The 19,003-nt window shown below is 36.3% G+C and overlaps 1 protein-coding gene across 6 annotated transcripts in view; it reads left to right on the plus strand.

Moving 5' to 3' along the window:
• LOC113244778 (zinc finger protein 420) overlaps positions 1-19,003 on the plus strand; it is a 56,926-nt gene that overhangs the window by 12,254 nt on the left and 25,669 nt on the right. For 2 of the 6 annotated variants that reach the window (XM_044378845.3, XM_044378848.3), the window contains exons 3-4: positions 4,689-4,777; positions 6,097-6,226. The exons of 1 other annotated variant lie outside the window; for it this stretch is intronic. In XM_044378845.3, coding sequence (XP_044234780.1) covers positions 4,769-4,777; positions 6,097-6,226 — 139 coding nt within the window. In that variant the 5' untranslated portion in view covers positions 4,689-4,768. Of the gene's footprint in view, positions 1-4,572; positions 4,778-6,096; positions 6,227-13,065; positions 13,151-19,003 lie in introns of those variants that run through there. 3 more of the 6 variants (XM_048223894.2, XM_026484377.4, XM_044378847.3) reach the window with 3 other exon arrangements.

Genomic DNA, 19,003 nt, shown 5'->3' on the forward strand with positions numbered 1-19,003 from the left:
ATGCAATTTTTCTAACCACAATGCTATTAAACTAAATATCAACCATAGGAAAAAAATCTGGAAAGACCACAGATATGTGGAGATTAGATAACATGCTACTAAACAATGAATGGGTCAAGCAAGAAATCAAAGAGGAAATGAAAAACCATATGGGGATGAATGAAAATGAAAATACAATGATCCAGAATCTTTGCGATGCAGCAAAAGCTGTTCTAAGAAGGAAGTTTATAGTGATACAGGCCTAACTCAAGAAGCAAGAAAAATCTTAAATAAAAAACCCAGGGGCGCCTGGGTGGCACAGCGGTTAAGCGTCTGCCTTCGGCTCAGGGCATGGTCCCGGTGTTATGGGATCGAGCCCCACATCAGGCTCCTCTGCTATGAGCCTGCTTCTTCCTCTCCCACCACCCCGCTTGTGTTCCCTCTCTCGCTGGCTGTCTCTATCTCTGTCGAATAAATAAATAAAATCTTTTAAAAAAAAAAAACCCAAAGTTACACTTAACACAGCTAGAAAAAGAACAAACAAAACCCCAAGCCAGTAGAAGGAAGGAAGTAATAAAGGTTGAGCACAAATAAATGTAATAGAAACAACAAATATATATATGTGTATATGTATATATATAAATATATATATATATATATAGAACAAATCAATGAAATGGAAGCTGGTTCTTTGAAAAGATCAACAAAACTTAATCAACATTTAGACTCATCAAAAAGAAAAGAATGAGAAGACTCAACAAAATCAGAAATGAAGGAGGAGAAATAACTGACACCACAGAAATACAAAGAAATGTAAGAGAATATTATGAAAAATTGTATGTCAACAAGTTGGACAACCTAGAAGAAATTGAGGAATTCCTAGAAACATAAAACCTCCCAACACTGAATCAGGAAGAAACAAAATTTGAATAGACCGATTACCAGCAATGAAATTGAATCAGTATTCAAAAAACTCCCAACAAACAAAAGTCCAGGACCAGATGACTTCACAGGTAAATTCTACCAAACATTTAAAGAAGAATTAATACCTGTTCTTCTCAAACTATCCCAAAACACAGAAGAGGAAGAAAAATTTCCAGATTCATTCTATGAGTCCAGCATTACCTTGCTACCAAAACCACATCTAGACACCATTAAAAAAAGAGAACTACAGGCTCATATCTCTGTTGAACATAGATGTAAAATTCTTCAACAAAATACTAGCAAACCAGATCCAGCAATATGGATGGTTGATCAAGTGGGATTTATTCCCGGGATTCAAGGGTTGTTCAATATTCACAAGTTAACGTCATACATCACATTAATAAGACCAAGGATAAACACCATATAATCATTTCTATAGATGCAGAAAAAGCATGTGACAAAGTACAACACTGATTCATGATAAAAACCCTTAACCAAGTAGGTTTAGAGGGAATAGTCCTTAACAAATAAAGGCCAAATGTGAAAAACCCACACCTAACATCACACTCAATGGCAAAAACTGGGAGCTTGTCCTGTAAGATCAAGAATAGGGCAAGGATGTCCATGCTCACCTCTTTTGTTCAACATAGTACTGGAAGTCCTAGCCACAGCAACCAGACAGCAAAAAGAAATAAAAGACATCCAAATTGGCAAGGAAGAAGTAAAACTTTCACTATTTATAGATGACATGATATGATATATGGAAAACTTGAAAGACTCCACCAAAAAACTACTAGAACTGATGAATGAATTTAGTAAAGTCACAGGATACAAAATCAATGTACAGAAATCTGTTGCATTTCTATACACTAATAGTGAAACAGCAGAAAGAGGAGAAAACAGTCCCATTTACAATGCACCAAACAGAATAAAACATCTAGGAAAAAACTTCAACAAGGAGGTGACAGATCTGTACTCCGAAAACTTAAAATTGGTGAAAGAAATTGAAGACAACACAAATGGAAAGATATTCCATGCTTGTGAATTGGAAACACAAATATTGTTAAAATTCCCATACTGTCCAGAGCAATCTACAGACTTTAAAAAAAGATTTATTTATTTATTTATTTATTTATTTATTTATTTATTTATTTAAGAGAGTACACAAACCAGAGGGGGGCAGAGGGAGAGAGAGAATCCTCAAGCAGACTCCCTGAGCATGGAGCCTGATGTGGGGCTGCATCCCAGGATCCTGAGATCATGACCTGAGCTGACATCAAGAGTCATATGCTCAACTGACTGAGCCACCCAGGCATCCCCAATCTACAGATTTAATGCAGTCTCTATCAAAATACCAACAGCATTTTTCTCAGAACTGGAGCAGATAATCCTCAGATTTATATGGAACCACAAAAGACCTCCATTAGCCAAAGCAATATTGAGAAAAAAGAACAAAGCTGGAGGTATCACAATTCTGGATTTCAATATATACTACAAAGTTATAGTAATCTACATAGTGTGGTACTGGCAAAAAAAAAGACCAGTGGAACCGAATAGAGGGCCCAGATATAAACCCACGATTACATGGTCAATTAGTTTTTAACAAAGAAGGCAAGAATATGCAATGGAAAAAAGTCTCTTGAACAAATGGTGCTTGGAAAATTGGACAGTGCATACAAAAGAATGAAACTGGACCACTGTCTTACATCATACACAAAAATTTAAAAATCGGTTAAGAACCTAAATGTGAGACCTGAAACCATAAAAGTAATAGAAGAGAGCACAGTCAGTAATTACTCTGACATCAGCCATGGCAACACGTTCTTAAATATGTCTCCGGAGACAGGGGGAGCAAAAGCAAAAATAAAATATTGATATTACTTCAAAATAAAAAGCTTCTGCACAGCCAAGGAAATACTCACCAAAACTAAAAGTCTACTGAATGTGAGAAGATATTTGCAAATGACATATCTGATAAACTGTTAGTATCCAAAATGTATTAAGAACTTACACAATTCAACAGAAAAACTGAATAGTCTGATTAAAAAATTGTCAGAAGACATGAACAGACATTTCTCTGAAGAAGACTTAGAGATGGCCAACAGATACAAGATCCCTCATCATCAGGGAGATGCAAGTCAAAACCACACTGAGATACTACCTCACACCTGTAAGAATGGCTAAAATAAAAAACAGAAGAAATAACAAGTGTTGGCGAGAATATGGAGAAAAAGGAATCCTTGTGCACTGTTGGTGGGAATGCAAACTGGTGCAGCCACTCTGGAAAGCAGTATGGAGGTTCCTTAAAAAGTTACAAATAGAACTACCCAACAATCCAGACTCTTAATCTTAGGAAACAAACTGAGGGTTTGCTGGAGGGTAGGAGGGTAGGGGGGATAGGGTGGCTGAGTGATGGACATTGGGAGGGGTATGTGTTTTGGTGAGCACTGGGTGTTGTGTAAGACTGATGAATCACAGACCTGTACCCCTGAAACAAATAACACATTATATGTTAATTAAAAGAAAAAAAAAAAAGAACTACCCTACAAATCCAGCATTTGCACAACTGGGTATTTACCCAAAGAATACCAAAACACTAATTCAAAGGCATACATGTACTTCTGTAGCAGTGTTATTTACAATGGCCAAGATACTACCATATTATCCAGTAATTCCCCCACTGGTATTTACCCAAAGAATATGAAAACACTAATTTGACAAGATATATGCACCCCTATGTTTATTGCAGCATTATTAATAATAGCCAAAATACGGAAACAGCCCAAGTGTCCATTGATAGATGAATGGATAAAGAAGAGGTGGTATATATGTATATATATATACACAAAATGGAATATTACTCAGTCATTAAGAAAGAATGAAATAGGGGTGCCTGGGGTGGCTCAGTCGTTAAGTGTCTGCCTTCGGCTCAGGTCCTGGTCCCAGGGTCCTGGGATTGAGCCCCACATTGGGCTACCTGCTCGGCTTGTGTTCCCTCTCTTGCTGTGTCTCTCTCTGTCAAATAAATAAAATCTTTTAAAAAAAAGAATGAAATATTGCCATTTACAACAACATGGATGGTTTTAGAGAGTATAATGCTAAATGAAATTAGTTAAAGAAAGACAGATACCATATGATTTCACTCCTGTGGAGTTTAAGAAACAAAGAAAAAAAAAGAGACAAACCAAGAAACAGGCACTTAACTATAGAGAACAAACTGTTGGTTACTAGAGGGGAGGTGGGTGGGATTATGTGTGAAATAGATGAAGGGAATTAAGAGTACATTTACCTTGATGAGCACTGAGTAATATATAGAATTGTTTAATCAGTATATTGTATACCTGAAACTAATACAACACTGTATGTTAACTATACTAGAATTAAAATTTTTAAAATAGAACTTAAAAAATGCTTACTTGAATATTGTCGTCTTATAAGTGAGAATTTGTTCAAGTAGTTGTAAGCAGAAGTGTTTAATTAGTTGTGTGTTTTAATTTGTGTAACGGTCATTATCTCTATTTTTGGCATAATGTATATAAATGTGTCATATTATCTATATGTTTTATTTCTGAAATGGTAGAGAAGTTGTTTTAGATATTATCTTATTGTATATAGAGAGCATTGAGTTTGATCAGGGTAATAATCACCACCTGTATGTCTCCCATACAGTATCTTTTGGTGACGGGAGTGAGACAGGAAGAGGAGAACAAGAAAGATAATTCTAACTTACTTATTTGGAACTTTGTGAAAAGCCTGGTCTCACGGTTCCGTTTTCTTCTCTCCAGCTCTGCCCTTTTCAGACTCTGTGCTTCTCTAAGCTAGGAATCCAGAGGAGGATTGATAATTTCTTGCAGTGCTAAAAACCATGGCTCAGGTAAAGTGGTGTTTTTGTGCTCTCTTTAAGTAGTCGCTTTTTACAGAGTGTATGTACGTTTGCATTCCTTATTTCTGAGATTTCCTTCCTAACTGATCCCACTCAAGAATGTGCTCCCCAGCATTTCATTCTTATAAGTGATAAGGGTCTTCCCTAAGTTTGTCTTTCTTATCTACAAAAGAATGAAACTGGACCACTGTTTTATATTTACATAATTATTCAAAAATACTTTGAGCATCTCTGTCTAGGAGCACCAATAGGACAAAAGCACATTCCCTGATTTTATAAGATAGAGAAGTTTGTTAAATCGCACCACACATGAGAAAACTTTGAACTTTTCTTTGGACCTCAGTTTCCTGGTCAGACAATATGATTAGTTTTGACTGGACTCAGTCTCCATACCTGGCAAGAGCTTATGTTTTGTGAGCTTTTAAGATTGATTAGGAACATGATTAGAGATTGAGAGAGATCAGGGATCTTCCTTGGGAATCCATAATTGACATAAAGCAATAATATAGATACTTTTGAAAGTCAACATTATGAGTTAATATTGTATGCATAAGTTTGGATATATCTTTTTCATTTTTTTGTTGCTTAGAGCAAGGAAAAGTTACATTTATAATTGATAAATAGTAACAAGAAAGATCATTCACATGCGAAAGTTGTTGAAAATTGTAAACTCACAAAAGTGAGAAATGCTTATGAGATTTTTATGTAACCTAAAATGTTCAAATATGCACACTTAGAAAGTCAAACATATTCATTATATTCAGCTATTTTGCAGCCTATTAAAAATGTATACTAAATTATTGGTAAGGAGGAAAATGCTTATGATGTAATATTCTGATGTGATGATGAATTGAGATTTCAATAAATTCTTTAATTTTATACAAATCTTATAAGGTACAGATTTTATAAGATTTTGCAGAGAAACTTCCCCAGTTATTTTTCGTATTTCTTAGAGAATAAGAGAAACTTGCATTTACTGAGAGTGTATGATATACAAGATACAAGCATAATTAAAGAGTGAATGGTAGAGTATTGTACAGGTTGCCTGTGTTTGCTTTTTCTTTTAATTGGGACATTGCATCTTCTTTAAGTTCCAGACTTAACTGTATAATGAGATGTTCTATATACAGGAATAACAAGGAATGTGTTGGCACGTCAGAAGCATTGATTTCTTTAGTGTCTCATTTCTGTCAGTGGCCTTTTGCTGTTTGCTCTGTTGCCTCCTTTGTGGAGAGCTCCCCCATCATCTCCCTTCCACTGAAAAAATATTTTCTTTACTTCCACAACTAGTATTATATTTGTTGTTTCAGAGATCAGTGATGTTCAGGGATGTTGCCATTGACTTCTCTCAGGAAGAGTGGGAATACCTGGACTCTGCTCAAAGGGATTTGTATAGAGATGTGATGTTGGAGAACTATAGTAACTTGGTGTCACTAGTAGGTAAGGAAATGTACTGCTAGAATTTCAGGATTTACCTTGGGAATGCCTGTTTTCTCTGATTGTTTTTAAGTAATTAACTGAATTGCCTCTTATTATTCTCAAAGGAATGGTTCTAAATTACTGGAAATAGTATTTCAGCGGGTACATTTGGCTTCTCCGTTCTGCAAGCATAGTTATCTATCTTCTGTCTGTCTTCCTTCCTGTCTTCCTTGATAATCAAGGGGCTCGTTTTGAATTCTGGGACACTTGGAATATTGTCAGATAAAACAGGCTATGCATTGTTACAATTTAGATCTGCTAAAGGAGCTCAAAATATTTTTTAAAGATAGATGCAGAAATGTATGGTTTTTCTGACAATAGAAGAGCTCATATCATTTATATATTAATACAGTAGGTCAAGTCAGGTCAACATAATCCATTACAACAAATACATTCTCTTATTTGTGTTTTGTAATTTAATATTACATTTTAAGAACTTTGTACTTTACATTAAATGAATGTGCCAAAACCACCTTTTATTGGAAAAGAGCTCAGGAAAAACATGCGATTGTCTAAGAAAGTTTATAGGTTTTTTTCCTGTAGACAAGAGACATCCTATATCAGCTAAAACTTCAAAAAGTGGTTTTCCAACCTAAATGATCACTATTCTTTTGACTCTCCAAGTCCCTGGAATATAACTGTCTCTTGCCCATTCACTCTTTCCTCTGAAGGCTTTATGAAGTTAGTAGTTGGTACACTGCCTTTCAGAGCCCAGGTCAAGTGGGAGAAAAAACTTCTGACTTAAAAAGAAAAGCGAGGGCTTTTCAGCACAATCTCTGTAAGGAATCCCGCCTAATCCCTACTTTTCCCTTTTGGTCTTTTATGATAGTCCTTCCCACTGCCAAAGGAGGGGCTCTTCCTTTTCTCCAGTGACAACAACCCTTTTATGTAAACTTGGGAGTCCATTTCTTTCTAGATTTTTTGAAAATTTAGACTTATATCATTTTCTCCCTTCTTTAAAATGTACTCATTCATTCAAAATACATATACTGAGAGCCTATTCTTTGCCAAGGACTGTAGTAGGCATTGGAGAAATGATGATCTAGGTAAGGTTCGTATTCTGCTACATTCTCATGGGAGAAATAAAAAGTAAACAAGGAAATAAAAATACATGTGTATTTGTGTGCATATATATGTACATATATGCATTTATTTAATAAATATAACAATTGCAAGTTGTAATAAGTAATATGAATAAAGATAAAGGATAGTAGGCAAATGAGTTAACTGGGGAGTAAGGGTGGGCTATTTTAGATAGGTAGGGTTTTGGGTTTTTTTAAATTTTTTTGAGAGAGAGCACGAGTGGTGGGTAGGGAGGGACAGAGGAAGAGGGAAAGAGAGAAGCTCAAGCAGACTACCTACTGAGTGTGGAGCCCAATGCAGGGCTCAGTCTTACAACCCTGAGATCATGACCTGAGCCGAAATCAAGAGTCAGATGCTTAACCATCTGAGCCTCCCAGGGGCCCCTAGATAGGAAGATTTTCAAAAACCTCTCTAAGGAGGTAATATTTGAGCAAAGACTTGACTGATGTAAAGGTATGAGTCAGACCAATCTATGAGGGAACAGTATTCCAGGCAGATGGAGTAGTGAGTGTAAAGGGCTTGGGGTGGGTGTTAATTTAGGAACAGAAAAGCATGATTAAAGAAGAATGATGGATAGAGTAATAAATAAATATAGTTAAGCAACTCCAGAAAAGGAGTCCGAATTTTATTTTATTTTTTGAGGTGCTGCCCTCTGACTTCTGGTCAAAGAAAATGCACATTCTCTCTGAAGAAAAGTAAGAGGGCTTTAGAATTCTCAAAAATTAGAATTCTCTCAACAAAAGAGGAGGTCACAAAGATCATCAAACCCACAAGGAGACAGGTCATAGGTGAGTGATAGATAATCTAAAGAAACAACAGATTATATGGCAAATGATTTCAGATATTGGTATTATTAGATATAAATGTAAAATGGTGAAATGTTTAAAGAAATAAGTGAAATCACAAAAATGACAAGCAATAAGAGATTTTCATAAAGGATCTGATTTGAAAGAGAACCAGATAGAACATTTCTAAAGGTTCTGGTTATATCTTTTTAAAAAACAATCAGTAATAGATTGATAAATTTGCATGAAAATTGTTCTCTTTATAAAAAGACATGAAGTAAAAGACATTGGGTGAAGATAGTTGCAATTCATATTGATGACAGTAAAATTAATACCTAGGATCTAAAAATCTTTTATAGATTAAGAAAAAGTTAAATAATTTTTTTTGAAAAACTGGGTAAAAGACATTCATAGGCAGTTCAGGAAAAGGAAATAAATAAATCAAGGAGGTGAATAACTTATGCTCTGAAAACTATAAAACATTGATGAAAGAAATTTAAGACAACACAAATGGAAGGATATTCCCTGCTCATGGATTGGAAGAATTAATAATTGTTAAAATGTCCATACTACACAAAGCAAACCACAGATTCAATGCAATGCTTAATAAAATACCAGTAATATTTTTCACAAAACTAAACAAATAATCCTAAAATTCGTATGGAACCACGAAAGACCCAGAATAGCCAACATAATCTTGAGAAAGAACAAAGCTGGAGGTATAACAGTTTCAGATTTCAAGATATACTACAAAGCTGTAGTAAACAAACCAGTATGTACTGGCACAAAATAGACAATAAATCAATGGAACAGAGATCCCAGAAATAAGCCCACACAGATATCATTAATTAATCTACAGCAAAGGTGGCAAGAATATCCAGTTGGGGAAAAGAGAGTCTTTTGAATAAATGGTTCTGGAAAAACTGGACAACTACATGCAAAAGAATGAAAACTACATCCCTTTCTTACACCATACACAAAAGTAAACTCAAAATGGATTAAGACCTAAATGTGAGAGTTGAAATCATAAAACTAAAAGAATGCATAGGCAATAATCTCTTGGACGTCACCCTTACCAACATATTTCTGGATATGTCTCCTCAGGCAAGAGACACAAAAGCAAAAATAAACTATTGGGATTACATGAAAATAAAAAGCTTTTTTGTACACCAAAGGAAACCCATGAACAACATGAAAAGACAACCTACTGAATGGGAGAAGATATTTACAAGTGATGTATCTGATACGAAGTTAAAAAAAAAAAGTTTTAAAAGAAATACAAACAACCAATAGACATGAAAAAGTGCTCAACCTCATTAGCAATCAGGAGATGCACATTTAAACCACAGTGAGATAATTATTTCACATACCCTGGAGGGGCAAAAGTTAAGTGGTAGTACCAAGTGTTCACAGCTTTTGGTGACAGAAGTGCTATATACTTCATTTTCACAATAGCCAGAGAGTGAAAATGACCCAAATGTCTGTTGACTGATGAATGAATGAATGAATGAATGAATGAATAAAATTTGGTGTAATTTTACAATGGATTATTATTCAGCAATGCAGTAGCCAAAATGTGGAAACAACACAGATGTCCATCAGCTGATGAAAGGATGAATAAAATTTGGTTTATATTTTTTTAATATCTTGCTAAATTGTTTTTATTCACATATAATTGACAGATAACAGTTTCAGGCTTACAACATAATGTCAATATTTGTACATATTACTAAATGACAGCAATAAGTCTAACATCATCATTACACATATTCCAGATTTTTTTCTTGTTATTTTTATTTTTTTAAAGATGGAATATTATTCAGCAATAAAAAGGAGTACTGATACATGCTTCAACATGGATGAACCTTTAGAACATGTTAAGTGAAAGAAGCCAGATACAAAGACTACATATTACATGATTCCATCTACATGAAATGTCTACCATAGACGATCTATAGAGACAGAAAATAGATTAGTGGTTGCCAAGTGCATTTGGAGTGGGAGGTGAAGGTGAATGGAGAATGAGAGTAGGGAAATTGGAAACGACTACTAATAGGTGCAGGTTTTTTTTTTTTTTTGAGGGGATAAAAATATAAAAATAGATTGTGGTGTTGTTGCAGAATTCTGTGATTATACTAAAACTCATTGAATCGTATACTTCAAATGAATGAACTGTAGGTTATGTGAATTATATTTGAACAGTTCTGTTGTTTTTTTTTAAGTGCTCCATACCTTACCAATTGCAGTATCAATTGACATAACCACTTTGAAAAAAAAATGTGGAAATGATTTCCAAATTTGTATGCATAGCTGGATTCTTTTAAAAATTCCAGATCCCTGGCCATACTCCAGACCAATTAAATCACAATCTCTGGGCATGAGACACAAATATTATTTTATGAAGCTTCTTCGGTTGTTCAAATGTTCAGACATGTTTGGTAACCACTACAATAAATTATCTGAGAATTTATTATTTTTTTTAATTTGAAGGTTCACTCCATTTAATTGCTTTTGCCAGTATGCCTGGATTTATTTCTCCCCTATTTTATTGTTTTTTTTGTTTACTCTTTTAATCTTCTGTGCCTCCTTTTTTATTTATTTCCTTAATCAGGATGGGTACAGCTTTTTATTTTTGGTCTGTTAATTCCATTTACCCCCTTGCTTAATTTGGAAGATGTATATTATTTATATGCTTTTGGTGGTTATCTTTAATTTTTATAACATATCCTATATTTCTTTTAATGCAAATGCAGTTAGTTTTGTAGTTTTTATTAATTGCAGTGATGTTTGAAAAATATACATATTTAATGAAAATTGACTTTCATTAATTATACGTATTAATTCAATCCACATAAGTATTTGCTTGCATACTGCTTTGCAGAAGTCTTTTTTATTCCCAAGTTTTTATTTAAATTTCAGTTAACATACAGTGCAACACTAGTTTCAGGTGTAGAATTTAGTGATTCATCACCCCCATATAACACCCAGGGCTCATCACAACAAATGCCGTCCTTAATACGCATCACGTATTTAACCCATCCCCCTGCCCACCTCCTCTCCAGAAGCCATCAGCTTGTTCTACACAGTTTAGAGTCTGTTTCTTGGTTTGCCTCTCCTTTTTTCCCCCACTATGTTCATTTGTTTCTTAAATTCCACATGTGAGTGAAATCATATGGTATTTTTCTTTTCCTGACTTATTTTGCTCAGCATAATATAATCTAGTCCCAACCACATCATTTCAAATGGCAAGATTTCATTCTATTTGATGGCCAAGTAATATTCCATACACACACACACACACACACACACACACACACCACATCTTCTTTATCCATTCATCAGTTGATGAACATTTGGACTGTTTCCATAATTGGCTGTTGTTGATAAGCTGCTATAAATATCGGGTGCATGTATCCCTTTGGATCAATATTTTTGTATCTTAGGGGTAAATACCCAGTAGCGCAATTACTGGATTGTAGGGTAGTTCTCTTTTTAACTTTTTGAGGCACTTCCATAGGTTTTCCACAGTGGTTGCACCCATTTGCATTCCCACCAATAGTTCACAAGGGTTCCCCTTTCTCCACATCCTTGCCAACACCTGCTGTTGGGAAAATTGGACAGCAATATGCAAAAGAATGAAACTTGACCACTTCCTTACACCATACACAAAAATAAATTCAAAATCAGTTAAAGACCTAAATGTGAGACAGGAAACATCTCCTAGAGGAGAACATAAGCAATAACCTCTTTGACATCAGCTGTAGCAACTTCTTAGTAGATATGTCTCCTGAGGCAAGGGAAATAAAAGCAAAAATAAGCTGTTGGGACTATATGAGAATAAAAACCTTCTGCACAGTGAAGGAAACAATCAACAAAACTAAAAGTCAACCTACAAATGGGAGAAGATATTTGCATATGACATAACTGATTTTAAGGGGTTAATATCCAAAATATATAAAGAATTTACCAAAATCAACACCCAAAAACCAAATAATCCAGTTAAAAAATGGGCAAGAAGACATGAATAGACATTTTTCCAAAGAAGACATACAGATGGCTAACAGACACATGAAAAGATGCTCAACATCACTCATCATCAGGGAACTAGAAATCAAAACTACAAAGAGATATTACCTCACACTAGTCAGAATGGCTAAAATTAAAAGCACAGGAAAACAGAAGACTTGAATAAACCGTATGCCCAGTCTCACACCTGGGATTTCAAGTCCGACCAGTTGAAAAACAGAAAGGATTATGTCTACTTTGAAATAAATTGGAAGCTGTAGTGACAGTGAATTAAGGTTCTATAAAGAGATGAGTTATTGACATCTCATGTCACAATATCATCGTTGTCACAAAATTCTTATCAGGAGCATGCCATCAGTGTATACTCTTTTTCTGTACTTTTACAAACACTACATACCTGTGGTTGCTGGTGAGTTTAAATATTTCAGGAGTATTTCTGTCTATTTTGGTACTTTAATCATTATCATTATTGTTTGTTAGTTTTGTAGTTTTTACTTAACAAAGGCTAAAGTTAATGTCTCCTTTGTCCGAGAACAACATAAAAGATATATGAAGGGTCTTAGAATGCTCTAACTTTAATCTTTCCCATCAGTTATGTTGTCTGGTGTTTCAATTTTATTTTCTTTTTAACCCTCAAAATGAGCATTATTTTTGTTTTATAATGACAGTGTTTGCTAATAGATTTATTCACCTGATTATCCTTTTATTTACACACTATTCCTCCTCCATTTTACCTTCCCCCTGAGATCATTTTATTTGTCATGATTACATTAGGCAAGTCCTATTGTTAGTAAATGCTCTGTTTTTATTTTTGTTGTTTTTGTGAAGTAACCTTTGTTTCACTTTCACTCCTGCTTGATGACTTAACTGGGTATAGAATTCTATACTGACAATTATTTTTTTCTCAGCACTCTGAAGATATTATTCCACTGTCTTCTGGCTTCTTTGTGCTCTTGAGAAGTCTGCCTTCTGTCTCATTATTGTTCCTTTTGTAAGTAATCTGTATTTTCTCTCTGGCTGCTTTTAAGATTTTTTTCTTAAGATTTTAATATAATTGATTATACTGTTTTATTTCAAGAACTTCATATTTTCTTCCTCCCCTAGATCTTATCTTTGTGTGTGTGTGTGTGTGTGTGCTTCTATTTAGTTTCTTTCTCATGGTTTTGACTTTATGTTTTACATTTTCATATATTTCAATCATTTATATTATATATCTCTTTCAACATTCAGTAATTGTAGAGAACAGGTCTAATTCTGCAGCTTCTTACATTCACGTGGGCTCCTATGTAAATCATTTTTTTCTTCCTTTTCATTGAGAGTCTAGGCCAACACTGAAATATTTCTTGTCATTTCCTTTGAGGTCCCATGGATTCCCCCCCCCCCCCGCCCCGAACTGTAAGCCTTGGATAGTTCTGTTTTTGTGAAGAGGTTCAGTGCTAATCCCTGACATGTTGTGGGCCTATGGCTTTTTGTCTCTTGGATTTTTATCAAACCATTAAGATAAATAAAAACTGGCAATTGAAGTCAGCAAATGCTGTGAGGGTAGCTGTGTCTTCAGGGCATGTTTACCTCTAGTTTCTCACTTTATTGTGCTTCTTTTGGATCTTCTTTACTTTTTTTTTTTTTAAGCATGGCATATTTTTAAAAAGATAAATGTCGCATGTTAGCCAGCGTTTCAAGGTGTTTTCAGAAGTCTGATTCACCATTCACATATTTACAATTGTGAATCCTTCTGTCTTTAAACAAGCTATATCTGCTTTTTACGTCCTCTATAAAATGTCGTTGTTTTTTCTTAAAACATCTTTTGCATTTCTTGTTAAGTAAGTTTCTCAGTACTTTATAAATATTGATAGTATGCATAGGAGTATTTTGTTGTATGATATTTTCTAAATGGTTAATACAGGTATTTATACAGACATGCACAACACACACACATATGGATAATAAAATGTTGATTTCCATAAATTGATAATACTCTTACAGAAATATCTAATAATTTTCCAGTGGGTAATATTGGATTTCTAGGTAGATAATTTTGAGTTTTATATATGTCTGATTTCTTCCTTTTCTAGTTTGTACCAGTTTTTGAAAACTGTAATCAGTAGGAGCTAAGTATTTGTGTATTTCACAATTTGAAAACAATGCTTACCTTTTTCAGACTCTTGGGAATACTAATGTTTACTGAATGTGTTTCTACAGGTTTCTGGTAAATACGCTTAATTAATTAGGTTAAAGAAGAGCCATTCTTGTTTTAGAGAGTTTTTAATACAGGATCTCAAGTACATTTTCTTTTCTTTTTAAGATTTTATTTATTTATTTGAGATAGAGCGAGAGACAGTGAGCATGAGCTGGGGGCAGGGGCAGCAGGAGAGGGAGAAGCAGACTCCCCTATGAGCAGAGAGCCTGATGCAAGGCTTGATCCCAGGACTCTGGGATCATGACCTGAGCCGTAGGTGGACACTTAACCAACTGAGCCACCCAGGCGACCCTCAAATAGATTTTCTTTTTTTTTTTCTTAATAATGATTTTTTATTATATTATGTTAGTCACCATACAGTACATCCCCGGTTTTTGATGTAAGGCTCGATGATTCATTAGTTGTGTATAACACCCAGTGCACCATGCAATATGTGCCCTCCTTACTATCCATCACCGGCCTATCCCATTCCCCCACCCCCCTCCCCTCTGTAGCCCTCAGTTTGTTTCTCATAGTCCATAGTCTCTCATGTTTCATTCCCCCTTCTGATTACCCCCCCTTTCTTTATCCCTTTCTTCCCCTACTGATCATTCTAGTTCTTATGTTCCATAGATGAGAGAAATCATGTGATAGTTGTCTTTCTCTGCTTGACTTATTTCACTTAGCATTATCTCCTCCAGTGCCGTCCATGTTGTAGCAAATGTTGAGAACTCGTTCTTTCTGATTGCTGAGTAATATTCCATTGTATATATGGACCACAACTTCTTAATCCAGTCATCTGTTGAAGGGCATCTCGGCTCCTTCCACGATTTAGCTATTGTGGACATTGCTGCTATGAACATTGGTGTGCATATGGCCCTTCTCTTCACTACGTCTGTATCTTTGGGGTAAACACCCAGTAGTGCAATGGCTGGATCATAGGGTAGGTCAATTTTTAACTTTTTAAGGGACCTCCACACTGTTTTCCAGAGTGGCTGTACCAACTTGCATTCCCACCAACAATGTAGGAGGGATGCCCTTTCTCCACATCCTCTCCAACAATTGTTGTTTCTTGCCTTGTCTATTTTTGCCATTCTAACTGGCGTAAGGTGGTATCTCAGTGTGGTTTTGATTTGAATTTCCCTGATGGCTAATGATTTTGAACATTTTTTCATGTGTCTGTTAGCCATTTGTATGTCTTCATTGGAAAAGTGTCTGTTCATTTCTTCTGCCCATTTTTTGATTTGTTTATTTGTTTCTCGTGTATTGAGTTTGAGAAGTTCTTTGTAGATCTTGGATACCAGTCCTTTATCTGTAGTGTCATTTGCAAATATCTTCTCCCATTCCGTGGGCTGCCTCTTAGTTTTTCTGACTGTTTCCTTGGCTGTGCAGAAACTTTTAATCTTGATGAAGTCCCATAAATTCATTTTATCTTTTGTTTCTCTTGCCTTTGGGGATGTATCATGAAAAAGGTTGCTTTGGCCGATGTCGTAGAGGTTGCTGCCTATGTTCTCCTCTAGAATTTTGATGGATTCCTGTCTCACCTCGAGGTCTTTCATCCATTTGGAGTTTATTTTTGTGTATGGTGTGAGGGAGTGGTCAAGTTTCATTCTTTTGCATGTAGCTGTCCAATTTTCCCAGCACCATTTATTGAAGAGACTGTCTTTTTCCCCCCGGATGTTTTTTCCTGCTTTATCAAATATTAGTTGCCCAAAGAGCTGAGGGTCCATTTCTGGGTTCTCTATTCTGTTCCATTGGTCTATGTGTCTGTTTTTGTGCCAGTACCATGCTGTCTTTGTGATCACAGCTTTGTAGTACAGCTCGAAATCTGGCATTGTGATGCCCCCAGCTTTGTTTTTCCTTTTCAACAGTTCCTTGGAGATTCGGGGTCTTTTCTGGTTCCATACAAATTTAAGGACTATTTGTTCCAGTTCTTTGAAAAACGTTCTCGGTATTTTGATCGGGATAGCATTGAAAGTGTAGATTGCTCTGGGTAGCATGGACATTTTAACTATGTTAATTCTTCCGATCCATGAGCATGGAATATCTTTCCATCTTTTTATGTCTTCCTCAATGTCTTTTAAGAGTGATTTATAGTTTCTAGAATAAAGGTCCTTTACGTCTCTGGTTAAGTTAATTCCAAGGTAATGTATGGTTTTTGGTGCTATTGTAAATGGGATGGATTCCTTAATTTCTCTTTCTTCCTTCTCGTTATTCGTGTACAGAAATGCAACTGATTTCTGAGCATTGATTTTGTATCCCGCCACGTTACTGAATTGCTCTATAACTTCTAATAGTTTGGGAGTGGCTTCTTTTGGGTTTTCCATATAGAGTATCATGTCATCTGCGAAGAGAGACAGTTTGACTTCTTCTTTGCCGATTTGAATACCTTTGATCCCTTTTTGTTGTCTGATTGCTGTTGCAAGGACTTCTAGTACTATGTTGAATAATAGTGGCAAGAGTGGGCATCCTTGTCGTGTTCCTGATCTTAAGGGAAAGGCTTCCAGCTTTTCCCCATTGAAAATAATATTTGCAGTAGGCTTTTCATAGATGGCTTTTATGAGATTGAGAAATGTACCTTCTATTCCTACACTGTGAAGGGTTTTAATCAGGAAAGGATGCTGTATTTTGTCAAATGCTTTTTCGGCATCAATTGAGAGGATCATATGGTTCCTGAGTCTTTTCTTGTTTATATGATGTATCACGCTGATCGATTTGTGAATGAACCACGCTTGCATCCCAGGTATGAATCCCACTTGATCGTGATGGATAATCCTTTTAATGTACTGTTGGATTCTATTAGCAAGTATCTTGTTGAGGATTTTGGCGTCCATATTCATTAGGGAAATCGGTCTGTAATTCTCCTTTTTGAGGGGGTCTTTGCCTGGTTTGGGGATCAAGGTAATATTGGCCTCATAGAATGAGTTTGGTAGCTTTCCTTCTGTTTCTATTTTTTGAAATAGCTTTAGGAGAATAGGTATTATTTCTTCTTTTGAATGTTTGGTAGAATTCCCCAGGAAAACCGTCCGGGCCTGGAGTTTTGTTATTTGGAAGGTTGTTTATCACTGACTCAAACTCTTCATTATTAATTGGCCTGTTTAAAAAATCAATTTCTGAGGTCTTTTTACTTTTATAGAACCCTCCTTAATATCTCCTGTAGGGCTGGTTTCGTGGTTATGAAATTGGTCAATGACTGGTGGTTCTGGAAGGTCTTTATTTCTCCATCAATTCTGAATGACAGCCTTGCTGGATAAAGGATCCTTGGCTGCATGTTTTTCTCTGAAAGCACTTAAAAAATGTCCCCCCAACCCTTTCTCTCATTCCAGGTCTGTGTAGACAGGTTTGACGTTATTCTGATACCTTTGACTTGGTACGTGAGAAATTTCTTTGCCCTGGACACTTTCTTTTTTTTTTTTTTTTTTTTAAAGGTTTTATTTATTTATTCGACAGAGATAGAGACAGCCAGCGAGAGAGGGAACACAAGCAGGGGGAGTGGGAGAGGAAGAAGCAGGCTCATAGCGGAGGAGCCTGATGTGGGGCTCGATCCCATAACGCCAGGATCACGCCCTGAGCCGAAGGCAGAAGCTTAACCGCTGTGCCACCCAGGCGCCCCTGGACACTTTCAATACTTGGATCTAGTGTTTGCGAATTGCACTATGACGTGACGTGGTGTAGGTTTGTTGTGGTTGAGCTTGGGAGGGGTCCTCTCTGCCTCTTGGACACGGATGTTTGTTTCCCTTGCTAGATTAGGGAAGTTTTCAGCTACAATTTGTTCAAATATCTCTTCTAGACCTCTGTTTTTCTCCACCCCCTCGGGGATGCCGATGTTTCTTACATTGGAACGTTTCATTGAGTCAGTAATCTCCCATAACCTACATTCCTGAGCGTGGATTTTTTTGAGTCCAGATTCTATTTTAGCTTTTTCTTCTACTAACCCATCCTCCACTTCACTGATACTTTTTTCTGCCTCATTTACCCTGGCCGTCAGAGCCTCTAGTTTTGCCTGCATTTGGCTCATAGAATTTTTAATTTCTGCCAGGTTCACTCTCATTTCCACCCTTAGAGATTCTATATTCTCATTAACATTTCTTTAATACTTTTTTCAAGTCTACACATCATCTTGACCATCGTTACTCTGAATTCCATTTCTGATAATTTGGTTATATCCATATCCATTAGTCGTGTGGCAGAGGCCACAGACTCATTGTCTTTTCCTTGCTGGGGGGGATTTCTCCTTCTCATCATTCTGATGAGAAGAGGTTGCAGGGTTGTCCAGAGCCCAAATTATTGACTGGGACCCAGGCCGTGCACCCTTGTTTTATAGGGATTTTAGAAATGTGGGCTTCTTGATTTTTCAGCCTGCCTTCTGAGGGAAGGGCCTGCCACGCCGATACTCAGGCAACCCTGTTTGGGTAGAGTCTCCGTGTCCCCTGCGAGGGAGGATGGGGATGGGTACACTGTGAACCGGTCTTTCCAGGCTTTTGTTCTCTGGCGGCTTACCCTGGCGGTTTGCTGTGCCTCTTCTGAGAGTCAGAGCAGCAGTGGTCGAATCTCAGCCTCTGTCTCAGAACAGAGGGATCGCGGCCCGTTCTCCACTGATATTCTGGCCACTTTAACTCTGTTTCTGTTGGTATTGCTCAACCCCGCAGCATCCCGGATGTGCGCCCC

Source organism: Ursus arctos, unplaced genomic scaffold (genome assembly GCF_023065955.2).
Source record: "Ursus arctos isolate Adak ecotype North America unplaced genomic scaffold, UrsArc2.0 scaffold_19, whole genome shotgun sequence".
Lineage (NCBI taxonomy): Eukaryota > Metazoa > Chordata > Mammalia > Carnivora > Ursidae > Ursus > Ursus arctos.